The sequence below is a fragment of the Anomaloglossus baeobatrachus genome, chromosome 6 (genome assembly GCF_048569485.1).
Source record: "Anomaloglossus baeobatrachus isolate aAnoBae1 chromosome 6, aAnoBae1.hap1, whole genome shotgun sequence".
Lineage (NCBI taxonomy): Eukaryota > Metazoa > Chordata > Amphibia > Anura > Aromobatidae > Anomaloglossus > Anomaloglossus baeobatrachus.
Genome location: NC_134358.1, coordinates 50058717 through 50072093, shown reverse-complemented (window position 1 = coordinate 50072093; position 13377 = coordinate 50058717). Strand labels below are relative to the sequence as shown.

At 45.8% G+C, this 13377-nt stretch overlaps 1 protein-coding gene across 1 annotated transcript; it reads right to left on the bottom strand.

Annotated features, from left to right (window-relative positions):
- Positions 1 to 3190: 3190 nt before the first annotated feature.
- LOC142244023 (uncharacterized) lies at positions 3191 to 13281 on the bottom strand. The gene is made up of 9 exons (XM_075316204.1): positions 13222 to 13281; positions 13002 to 13119; positions 11596 to 11721; positions 11439 to 11511; positions 11219 to 11336; positions 9813 to 9938; positions 9656 to 9728; positions 5486 to 5555; positions 3191 to 4912 (listed from the first exon to the last, which is right to left on the bottom strand). Exon 9 carries the CDS (start codon positions 4893 to 4895, stop codon positions 3261 to 3263), a length of 1635 nt encoding a protein of 544 aa, XP_075172319.1. The 5' UTR covers positions 4896 to 4912; positions 5486 to 5555; positions 9656 to 9728; positions 9813 to 9938; positions 11219 to 11336; positions 11439 to 11511; positions 11596 to 11721; positions 13002 to 13119; positions 13222 to 13281; the 3' UTR covers positions 3191 to 3260.
- Positions 13282 to 13377: the final 96 nt, after the last annotated feature.

Genomic DNA, 13377 nt, shown 5'->3' with positions numbered 1-13377 from the left:
CCGACTGCAGCAGGCGCCAGTGTCCTCAAACACCACACACAGACGAGATTCTTCTGAACCAAAACTTTCTCTTTACTGAACATAGTCATAAACGGTCTTATATCTCACCAGCTATATAAAGTGAAAGCTGCACACCAAATTAAGAGAAATATGAATAAGCATAACTGCTCTATAATACATAAAGAAATTAAAACACAATTAGCGATATGAAAAATTGGAAAACATGAAAAATATGACATTGCATGACTGCTAAGGATCATTTGAAAAAAAGAGATATTTTGCTAATATATTGATCAACTCATTACTGCCCGATAACCACTTCATGGTAATCTCATAGAGGTAACATTTGGTTAGGGACCCGATAAATAAGAGATTACCATGAAGTGGTCATCAGGCAGTAATGATTTGATCAATACATTAGCAAAATATGTCTTTTTTTCAAATAATCCTTAGCAGTCATGCAATGTCATATTTTTCAATTCTTCATATGGCTAATTGTGTTTTTCATTTCTTTATGTATTACTAGCTATACTACCCGGCTTCGCCCTGGTTAATAACTGCTGTTAACAAAATAGAATGTATTAACACAAATGTATTCTGCACACAAAAACCACAAAACAAATAGATTTAAATGTAATTATAATGTCTGTCTCCCCCTCTGTATATATCTCTTGGTCTAGCTGTACTACCCGGCTTTGCCCGGGTTAATAACTGCTGTTAACAAAATAGAATGTATTAACATTCCCGGGATAGAATGTATAATAAATAGAATGTATTAACGCCTGGGATAGTAACTGTCTCTCTGTTTCTCTCCCATTCTCTGTCTATATCTCTCTGTCTTTCTCTCTATCTCTTTGTCTGTCTGTCTCTTTGTCTGTCTGTCTCTGACTGTCTCTGTCTCTTTCTCCGTCTGTCTCAATCTCTTTCCCTGTCTGTCTATCTCTTTCCCTGTCTGTTTATCTCTGTCACTTTCCCTGTCTGTCTCTTTCCCTCTCTTTCCCTGTCTGTCTCTTTCCCTGTGTCTGTCTCTTTACCTGTCTGTGTCTGTCTCTTAACCTGTCTCTCTCTTTCCCTGTCTGTCTCTTTCCCTGTCAGTCTGTCTCTTTTTCTGTGTCTGTCTCTTTTTGTCTGTCTCTTACCCTGTCTGTGTCTGTCTGTTTCACTGGCTGCATTGTGACACGCCAACATTCCATTTAAGGGCGTGGCTGCGCATTCTTCTTATGTTCTGGCTGCACTGTATCTCCCAGCTCCATTCGCTTTAATGGAGACAGGTTGTTTGGTGAATAACTGTAAAGCGCGGGGTTAAAATTTCCCCTCAAAACATAGCCTATCACGCTCTCGGGGTCCAGAAGTGTGAGTGTGCAAAATTTTGTGGCTGTAGCTGCGACGGTGCAGATGCCAATCCCGGACATACACACACACACACACACACACATTCAGCTTTATATATTAGATAGAGCAGTTAGGCTAATGTATTGATCAAATCATTACTGCCCAATAACCAATTCACGGTAATCTCTTATTTATCGGGTCCCTAACCAAATGTTACCTTTATGAGATTACCATGGAGTGGTCATCGGGCAGTAATGACTTGATCAATATATTAGCAAAATATCTCTTTTTTTCAAATAATCCTTAGCAGTCATGCAAAGTCATATTTTACAATTTTTCAAATTTTTCATAAGGCTAATTGTGTTTTTCATTTCTTTATGTATTATAGAGCAGTTATGCTTATTCATATTTCTCTGAATTTGGTGTGCAGATTTCACTTTATATAGATTGTGTATTTTTTAGCTAGCACCCTGTTCACATTTGCAATGATGTTCCAGCAGTCTTTTTGATTGTTACATCTCACCAGTGGCATGCACATCTTATTTCTGTTACAGCGGGTAGACACGTCAAATTACACAGTCCTCTGGATTTCTACTCCAGTTCTTCACTGTGGTCGCCATTAGCAACCGGAGTTACTCTCAATTTACCGCCAAGCCACTTCCCTGGTACTCTGTTCCTAGAGCCCCTCATCCCCTCCCTCATCTTCATACTTTTGGACAGATTCATATTGCCGCACGGGTGTCCGTCTCCCACCCACAGGGATAGCTATAAGCCGTGACAAGGGTCCCTGGGGATGGCACTCTATTGTCCCAGTTTATCAGGATCTACGCCTCCTGCGGAGCCCACTGACCTTTAGCCTGGAGAGGGGGTTCGTTTGGTATATGCCAGGGGCAGCCACCATCCAAGCCATCCGGACTTTACCCTTTTGGGACGTGGTTCGGTCAGCCCACCTCTCACCAGGGTCCCACGTGTCTGGTGCCGGGATACGACCCAGAGGGTCAGAATCACCTCTCCTGGGGGCTTCTCCTCACAGGTGTGGGTCTCTCTACACTGCTCTCTGGGACTCTCCTGTCATTTCATGTATTCCTAGGTTTTTTACTAACTAAGCTCCTCCCAGCCATTAGCTCTCCCTAGCCTGAGAGCACCAAGGGAAGTAGCTTATCCCATGTGGCCATCTAGTGGCCGCACACAGAATATATCATAAACCGTATCTACAGTATTATATCAACATTAAACAGTACATTTACAGGCACGGGATTTGCAGGTCTTGGGCGGCAGAGCCTTACACCCCCTTACAGTTGCCTCACCGCTCACCTCTCCGGCCACTACCTCCTTACCGTCACCCATCTGCTCCTCGTTGCATCTTCAGATTGCCACCATTTGTGTTGAATTCATTTGGTCTCTCATGTTGGGCCAGGACTTCGTGGTCTAATGAGTCCTTGGAAGGTTATTCGCAAGTGTGTGTCATGACGTCATGGTATATGCCAAAATCTAGAATTTATGCACTGAAGATTCCCGAGGAATTAATTGCAAGAGTTGCTGATCTGAAGATGTGACGAGGACTGGAAGAGTGATTGTGAGGAGTGGAGGAGCTGGAGATGTGAGCGATAAAGTGAGTATAAAGATTTTTATTTTAGAATTTTGATGGACATTTTGCTTAATACGTGTGGAAGTGAAATATAAAAAGTCTGCATTTTGGTGAATGTAAATTTTTGGCGAACTCCAGTAGAATTCCATTTGAATGTATTCGCTCAGCTCCAGTATGGGAAGTGTTTAGAAATGCGAAAAATGTACCGCCAGTTACTAACAGCAAAAAACAAAATAGAGTAGGAGTTTTGTTTATTAATCTTTATTGCAGTTCTATGAATTTAGGTGAGAGAGAGAGCGCTGCTCAAACCCCGCTCAACACTACTCGTGAAATATTGATTCTATTCTTCGGTTTTTATGTAGGTACCTTTTTTAACCACTTTAACAGTTCCAATGCTTTTCCACTTCTTAGCCAGGATGTCTATGGCACGGTTAATTGCCTCCTTCAATTTCGGAGGATACCGTTGATGCAATTTAGTGAGGGCCCTCAACTCTTTAAACACATGACATAATGCCGTCGGATAGAGTTCTTCATAGGGTAAAGCGTCTCTTATCATAGTGAGGTGCTCCAGGAGAGCGTCCAAATCATGAACCATAAACAGTAATTTAAAAAAAGTGAATATCATCTTCACCAGATAAACCGGTTCTTTTTGCCCAAGTTGTTCATATATCTTGCAGTATTTTCCTCTATTTAACAGCTCTTCTACATTTTTACATCCGACGTAAGGAAGACAATGCAACAAGGCTGCAATACTGGCTGCCTTAACCTGCTGGTTTTTGCTGTGTAACATTATCAGTAAGGCTGCTAGGTAACTCCTGATGTGTTGGCTGAAGTCTTTCTTGCTCTGGTTACAGTTCTTGGCGAGATCAGCAAATAGTGAAGCGGCGTATACCTGGACCAGAGGGTTCGAGTGGTTTAGATAGCAAGTACAAAGATTGACAATCTCCCCAAAAGTATTACCAAGTTTTGATCTTTTCAGCAAGGTGACTAATTTTGACAGGACTTGTAAGATGTTGATGATATCTTTTGGATTCTTACAACCATATAATTTCCTGCGCAGGCAGTCAAATATGAAGTCTTTCAGTTGATGCACCTCGGTAGGGGCACCTTTACAAGCATTACCAATAGCTTCTGTAACATGGCAGACCTCAAGCTCATCCGAGCTGTAAGTTTTTAAAGCCATTAATGAGATTAAATTTTTTGCCACATTCTTCTCCAGGTTAGGATGGTGTAGGAGCTCCGAGACGAACATGACACTGGTGATTCTGCTTGTTCTGAATGAATATCTCATTGGTATACGCAGGTAAGGGATGAGTTTCCTCCTTTCCTCATCAGTTAAGACACAAGTAATATAATGACACATCGCAGCCTGCGTAGTGTCTGTGTCATGGAAGAGAACAAAGTCATCCTGGTAGTTTCTGAACCCATACATGGGGTGCAGAAGGTGATAGAAAAAATCATAGCTTCTCTCTTTCCAGTCTCTGCTGGATTTGGTGGAAATCAGGTCCAATACCTTGAACGAGCTGCTTGGTGGATGCTCTTCATCCTTTTCCAAACGCTCCATGACTTCTTCACCGCTATAAATTGCAATATTAGCCAGGAGCGTCATAGCTGCGCCAGTTATTCCGGGTTGTCTCTTACTTTCCGCTCTCCGCATGTGGCGGTAGGTCTGATCGATAAGTTCACTAGTCAGAAAGCTGGCAGTCTCCACTCCGACAGAGCTTACAGTTGACAAGAACAGGAGGGCATTCATCAAATCCTGTCCATCCAGATCACGCAGATGTTTGATTAGATCGCTGGTCATTGTCTTTATTACTCCAAGCTCAAATGATGAGACAATGCCTGGAATACTGTCCTCCAGAAGAGAGACACTGAGCAGGTCCAGCGAGGCCAACAGCTTTTTACAGCGATTGCTGGATCCCATGCTGCAATGTTTACAGCGATCGCTGGATACCATGATGCAATGATTCATCATAAATAATCAGACGTAATCTGCCAAAAAATTCAAAATGATATTAGAGGAAACATCAGGTAAATTATAAGTAATAGAAGATAAATGCAAAAAAATAAAATTATATTTCAAATTACAGAATTACAGTCCTCAAATTTCAGTATTTTTTTATACTGATGTGTAATGGCCTAAGGAACTCTCAGATGTTCCAGGACTGACGGCACCGGACCCTACAGGGTGGTCTCACCGGTGCCCATGGGTAACACAAGGAAAAAAAGGGTGTCCATGGCTCAGATACAGAGAATCTGCTGTTATCTTCAACTGTGGAAAACAGATGGCGCTTTTATTTTTACATATGTTACCCATGGGCACTGGGGGTGTCACCGTCCCGGGTAAGGTAAGTCCTGAGGTGGTTTAGCCTTTTTATGCCATTGCCCGTCAATGTACAACATTCCTGAAGATGGAGATAACTTTCAAGACCCAAAACAAAAGTCTGAATCAGCCCCCTCTCCACCCCAAAAAATTAATAATCAACCTGGACTCCTAAATCCAAACATTCATGTATTAGTTATAGGCCAAAAGTAAGAGATTTAGTAAAATAAAACTCCTCTAACCTGATCTGTTCCTGGTAATAGTCACAATAAGTCGTATGACAGGATTGAGCTGATAAAGCAGGAGGACAACCTGAAACAGCAGAATTTATAGAAAGTATTCACTACATGAGACCTCTACCTCCAACAAAGGGCATAAATCAATAGTATAAGTGACTATAAGTAGCTTTGTCTTAAGGGTACTTTACACGCTGCGATATCGGTACCGATATCGCTAGCGAGCGTACCCGCCCCCGTCGGTTGTGCGTCCCGGTCAAATCGCCGCCTGTGGCGCACAACATCGCTAACAACCGTCACACGGATTTACCTTCCCTGCGACGTCTCTCTGCCCAGCGATCCACCTCCTTTCTAAGGGGGCGATTCGTGCGGCGTCACAGCGACGTAACACTGCAGCTGTCCAATAGCAGAGGAGGGGCGGGGATGAGCGGCCGGAACATGCCGCCCACCTTCTTTCTTCCTCATTGCCGGTGGACGGAGGTAAGGATATGTTCGTCGTTCCTGCGGTGTCACACGTAGCGATGTGTGCTGCCGCAGGAATGACGACCAACATCGTACCTGCAGCAGCAACAATATTTTGAAAAGGAGCGACGTGTCAACTAGCAACGATTTTCCATGTTTTTGCGCTCGTTGATCGTCGCTCCTTGGTGTCACACGCTGCGATGTCGCTAACGGCGCCGGATGAGCGCCACTAAAGACGTGACCCCGACGATATATCGTTAGCGATGTCGCAGCGTGTAAAGCACCCTATATATCTTATCAGAGAAATCAACGTCATTGTATCCTCAGGAGTCGATTCTTCCCTTCCTTTGTCTCCTGACCTCATTACCTCTGAATAAACTGCTCAGCACAGAGATATCACAAGTTGGGAGTGAGAGGAGGAGCGCAGCCCGGAATAAGCACAGAAACATGGTCCGGCAGGTTCCTAGCAGGTGTATTCGCTTATACCAGAGCTGCAGTCACAGCTACAATGCTCAGTACTGCTGTATAATCTCCTCCATGCCTCTGTGCTGGCTAAGGAAAGAGCTGAAAATACTTATTGTATGGGAGACACTAGATCAAAGCCAATGGCAAATTACACATAGTGCCTGTAGTTAGAAAACTGGAAAATGACGCAAAATACCATGTAATGGGCAGAAATAGCGCCGCTCCTCACATCATACACACAGTACAACTTATTCCTAAGTGTCACATAAAAGTCTAGTTACCCTTTTCCTACTTTACTCTTCTAGTTGATCCCAGTAATCTGTTCTCAATAGTAATACTAGAGGATTTAGCTCGTATTTCAGTAACAGAAAGGATCTTCTGGTCACGATTTCAGCTCTGTAATCTATATATATAATTGCCTTATTCTGTCTGTCTGTCTGTCATGCTCCAAAATTGTGTCACGGTGACATTGTGTCACCGTGACATGTCCTTACGGTGACACAAAGCTGATTGGCCGCTGGGTTCGCCATGGCCCCGCCCCCCCACACGGATTGGCCTCTCGCCCCGGCTGCGCCCCCACACGGATTGGCCAGCCGCTCGCCCAGGCTCTGCCCCCTCCACAGATTGGCCTCTCGCCCCGGCACCCTGCAGGCATTGGCAACTCGCCCACGCCACGCCCCGCCCCCTCACGCAATAGACGTTAGCTCTCGCCCCCCCCCCCCCCGCATTGCCCAAACTGACACGGTCACGGAGCCACGGATCCCAGGTGAGTACTGTACTCCCCCCCCCTTTCCCCCCTCACCAACGGGAGCCCACATCAGCGTACGCCGCCGTATGCTGGTGTGGGCTCCCGTGCGAGCGGGGGACGTGTTGCGCTGGTAACCATGCTTGCATAGTTACCAGTAAATCAAGGTCCTGCAGCGGCGGGACTTCCACACGCACAAACATAACAGCACACACACACGCATCATCAGATCATCACTCACATCAGATCGCACTCACTCTCACAAACACCTCACACACACCTCACACACACATCGCATCCACACACTCACAGCATCCGGCGATATCGCTTGCTTCTCGGCCTCGATACTGTGCTGTGAGCTTCCAGGACCTGCCGGAGGATCACATGGCCAGAAGCATGTGATATCTCCCGGATGTTGTGACTGTGAGCGCGTATGTGCGATATCGTCAGTGTCTGTGTGTGTGAGTGTATGCGATCGGGTGTGTGTGAGTGTATGCGATCGGGTGTGTGTGAGTGGATGCGATCGGGTGTGTGTGAGTGGATGCGATCGGGTGTGTGAGTGTCGGCAGAGGAGCACGGCGTGCTGGAGGAGGCTGGGAGCAAAGAGGCTGATCATGGGGGAGGCTGGAAGGAGAGAGGCTGATGCTGGTGGAGGCTGATGCTTGGGGAGGCTGATGCTGGGGGAGACTGGGAGCGGAAGGCTGATGCTGAGGGAGGCTGGGAGGGGGAGGCTGGGAGGAAGGAGGCTGGGAGGAGAGAGGCTGATCCTGGGGAAGGCTGGGAAAGGGAGGCTGATGCTGAGGGAGGCTGGAAGGAGAGAGGCTGATGCTGGGGGAGGCTGGAAGGAGAGAGGCTGAGGCTGGGAGGAGAGAGGCTGATGCTGGGGAAGGCTGATGCTGAGGGAGGCTGGGAGGGGAAAGCTGATGCTGGGGAAGGCTGGGAGGAGAGAGGCTGATCCTGGGGAAGGCTGGGAGAGGGAGGCTGATGCTGGAGGAGGATGGAAGGAGAGAGGCTGATGCTGGCGGAGGCTGATGCTGGGGGAGGCTGGTGGAGGCTGATGCTTGGGGAGGCTGGGAGAGGGAGGCTGATGCTGAGGGAGGCTGGGAGAGGTAGGCTGAGGCTGAGAGAAGAGAGGCTGATGCTGGGGGAGGCTGGTAGAGGGAGGCTGATGCTGGGGGAGGGTGGGAGGAGGGAGGCTGGGAGGAGAGAGGCTGATGCTGGGGAAGGCTGGGAAGAGAGAGGCTGATGCTGGGAGGAGAGAGGCTGATGCTAGGATGAGAGAGGCTGATGCTGGGAGGAGAGAGGCTGATGCTGGGAGGAGAGAGGCTGATGCTGGGGGCAGAGAAGCTGATGCTGGGGGCAGAGAAGCTGATGCTGGGGGCAGAGAGGCTGATGCTGGTGCAGCATGGGGGATGGAGCACGATGGGGGGGTGCGCAGCATCGGGGATGGAGCATGATGGGGGGGTGCGCAGCATCGGGGATGGAGCACGATGGGGAGTTCACAGCATGGGGGATGGAGCACGTTTGGGAGTGCGCAGCATGGCGGGTGGAGCACGTTTGGGAGTGCGCAGCATGGGAGATGGAGCACGATGGGGGGTGTGCAGCATAGGGGATGGAGCACGATAGGGAGTGCGCTGCATGGGGGATGGAGCACGATGGGGAGTGCGGAGTATGGCGGATGGAGCACGTTTGGGAGTGCGCAGCATGGCGGATGGAGCACGTTTGGGAGTGCGCAGCATGGCGGATGGAGCACGTTTGGGAGTGCGCAGCATGGGAGATGGAGCACGATGGGGGGTGCGCAGCATAGGGGATGGAGCACGATGGGGGGTGCGCAGCATAGGGGATGGAGCACGATGGGGAGTGCGCTGCATGGGGGATGGAGCACGTTTGGGAGTGCGCACCTCCCCCCAACACACACACACACACACACACGCACGCACGAGCGCGCACTGCACAACACACCACACACCACACACACACACACACACTGGGAACCACAAACAACTGCCCTACACAGACACCCACACACACAGACAACGCTGCACACACACAACAACCAACACACAAACACCGCGGCACACACAAATATACGCACATACCGCACAACACACACATTGCACAAAACATACCTCCCCCCAAAACACACCACACACACACAAACCGCACAACACACACACAACGCTACAGACACACAGCGCTCCACAAACAACGCAACACACGCAACACACATACAACACCGCTCTCACCCCCCGTCACACCCAGACAACACCCAGAACATGTACAGCCCCTACACAAACACTTGGTAACTACACACAACAACATTATATATATATAACAAAAATCATACATGAACTACACAATACGTAAATTCTAGAATACCCGATGCGTAGAATCGGGCCACCTTCTAGTAGATTAATAATGTTATAATGAACGATGGATCAGTCAGATATTATTCTTGTATTTTTATACAGGACGTGTTATTATATTACACTCAGAATACTTACACTAATAGCTGGTGAATGCTCCAATACAAACAGAACTGTGACACCGGTCACACAGTGGAGTGTTTATTCCAACCTATAATATAATATGATATTGATAGTCGTTAGATGGAAGGAAGAAAAGGACCCAGGAGCCCCGCGCCTCGGCCATTCTACTCACTGGAAAGATGTCTGGTGTTCCGCTCCGATCCCGTACGCGCTGAAGGTCTCTTCTCAGCTGGTGCAGGGCGTCCACTGACTTCCCCTCTTGGAGGTGATCATCAACCAGGAAAAATCAGGATGAAATCTGAAAAAGACAAAAAAAATTAATGCCATAATGCATGGAGCCATAATACATAGATGCATAATATATGGTGCCATAATACTTGGAGCCATAATACATGGTGCCATTCTACATGGAGCCTTAATACGTGGAGCCATAATACGTGGAGCCATAATACTTGGAGCCATAATACTTGGAGCCATAATACATAGAGCCATAATACATAGAGCCATAATACGTGGAGCCATAATACTTGGAGCCATAATATTTGGAACCATAATACATGGAACCATAATACATGGAACCATATTACATGGAGCCGTAATACATGGAGCCGTAATACTTGGAGCCGTAATACATAGAGCCATAATACTTGGAGCCATAATACTTGGAGCCATAATACTTGGAGCCATAATACTTGGAGCCATAATACTTGCAGCCATAATACTTGCAGCCATAATACTTGGAGCCATAATACTTGGAGCCATAATACATGGAGCCATAATACTTGCAGCCATAATACTTGCAGCCATAATACTTGCAGCCATAATACATGGTGCCTTAATACATGGATCCATAATACTTGGAGCCATAATACATGGTGCCTTAATACATGGATCCATAACACATGGATCCATAACACATGGATCCATAACACATGGAGCCATAACACATGGAGCCATAATACTTGGAGCCATAATACTTGGAGCCATAATACTTGGAGCCATAATACATAGAACCATAATAAATAGAGCCATAATACATAGAGCCTTAATACGTGGGGCTATAATACTTGGAGCCATAATATATGGAGCCACAATATATTGTGCCATAATACATGGAGCCTTAGTACATGGAGCCATAATACTTGGAGCCATAATACTTGGAGCAGTAATACATGGAGCCTTTGTCTCCTGACCTCATTACCTCTGAATAAACTGCTCAGCACAAAGATATCACAAGTTAGGAGTAAGAGGAGGAGCGTGGCCCGGAGTAAGCACAGAAACATGGTCCTACAGGTTTCTAGCAGGTGTATTCGCTTATACCAGAGCTGCAGTCACAGCTACAATGCTCAGTACTGCTGTATAATCTCCTCCATGCCTCTGTGCTGCCTAAGGAAAGCTGAAAATACTTATTGTATGGGAGACACTGGATCAAAGCCAACGGCAAATTACACATAGTGCCTGTAGGGAGAAAACTGGAAAATGACGCAAAATACCATGTAATGGGCAGAAATAGCGCCGCTCCTCACATCATACACACAGTACAACTTATTCCTAAATGTCACATAAAAGTCTAGTTACCTTTTTCCTACTTTACTCTTCTAGTTGATCCCAGTAATCTGTTCTCAATAGTAATACTAGAGGATTTAGCTCGTATCTCAGTAACAGAAAGGATCTTCTTCTGGTCACGATTTCAGCTCTGTAATAGATTAATAATGTTATAATGAACGATGGATGAGTCAGATTTTATTCTTGTATTTTTATACAGGACATGTTATTATATTACACTCAGAATACTTACACTAATAGCTGGTGAACGCTCCAATACAAACAGAACTGTGACACCGGTCACACAGTGGAGTGTTTATTCCAACCTATAATATAATATGATATTGATAGTCGTTAGATGGAAGGAAGAAAAGGACCCAGGAGCCCCGCGCCTCGGCCATTCTACTCACTGGAAAGATGTCTGGTGTTCTGCTCCGATCCCGTACACGCTGGAGGTCTCTTCTCAGCTGGTGCAGGGCGTCCACTGACTTCCCCTCTTGGAGGTGATCATCAACCAGGAAAAATCAGGATGAAATCTGAAAAAGACAAAAAAAATTAATGCCATAATGCATGGAGCCATAATACATAGATGCATAATATATGGTGCCATAATACTTGGAGCCATAATACATGGTGCCATTCTACATGGAGCCTTAATACGTGGAGCCATAATACGTGGAGCCATAATACTTGGAGCCATAATACATAGAGCCATAATACATAGAGCCATAATACGTGGAGCCATAATACTTGGAGCCATAATATTTGGAACCATAATACATGGAACCATATTACATGGAGCCGTAATACATGGAGCCGTAATACTTGGAGCCGTAATACATAGAGCCATAATACTTGGAGCCATAATACTTGGAGCCATAATACTTGGAGCCATAATACTTGGAGCCATAATACTTGCAGCCATAATACTTGCAGCCATAATACTTGCAGCCATAATACATGGAGCCATAATACATGGAGCCATAATACTTGGAGCCATAATACATGGAGCCATAATACATGGAGCCATAATACATGGAGCCATAATACTTGGAGCCATAATACATGGTGCCTTAATACATGGATCCATAATACTTGGAGCCATAATACATGGTGCCTTAATACATGGATCCATAACACATGGATCCATAACACATGGATCCATAACACATGGAGCCATAACACATGGAGCCATAATACTTGGAGCCATAATACTTGGAGCCATAATACTTGGAGCCATAATACATAGAACCATAATATATAGAGCCATAATACATAGAGCCTTAATACGTGGGGCTATAATACTTGGAGCCATAATATATGGAGCCACAATATATTGTGCCATAATACATGGAGCCTTAGTACATGGAGCCATAATACTTGGAGCCATAATACTTGGAGCAGTAATACATGGAGCCTTTGTCTCCTGACCTCATTACCTCTGAATAAACTGCTCAGCACAAAGATATCACAAGTTAGGAGTAAGAGGAGGAGCGTGGCCCGGAGTAAGCACAGAAACATGGTCCTACAGGTTTCTAGCAGGTGTATTCGCTTATACCAGAGCTGCAGTCACAGCTACAATGCTCAGTACTGCTGTATAATCTCCTCCATGCCTCTGTGCTGCCTAAGGAAAGCTGAAAATACTTATTGTATGGGAGACACTGGATCAAAGCCAACGGCAAATTACACATAGTGCCTGTAGGGAGAAAACTGGAAAATGACGCAAAATACCATGTAATGGGCAGAAATAGCGCCGCTCCTCACATCATACACACAGTACAACTTATTCCTAAATGTCACATAAAAGTCTAGTTACCTTTTTCCTACTTTACTCTTCTAGTTGATCCCAGTAATCTGTTCTCAATAGTAATACTAGAGGATTTAGCTCGTATCTCAGTAACAGAAAGGATCTTCTTCTGGTCACGATTTCAGCTCTGTAATAGATTAATAATGTTATAATGAACGATGGATGAGTCAGATTTTATTCTTGTATTTTTATACAGGACGTGTTATTATATTACACTCAGAATACTTACACTAATAGCTGGTGAACGCTCCAGTACAAACAGAACTGTGACACCGGTCACACAGTGGAGTGTTTATTCCAACCTATAATATAATATGATATTGATAGTCGTTAGATGGAAGGAAGAAAAGGACCCAGGAGCCCGCGCCTCGGCCATTCTACTCAC

Coding starts and splice junctions, on each gene's coding strand:
- LOC142244023 (XM_075316204.1), bottom strand. CDS start 4,895: ATGATGAATCATTGCATCATGGTATCCAGCGATCGCTGTAAACATTGC.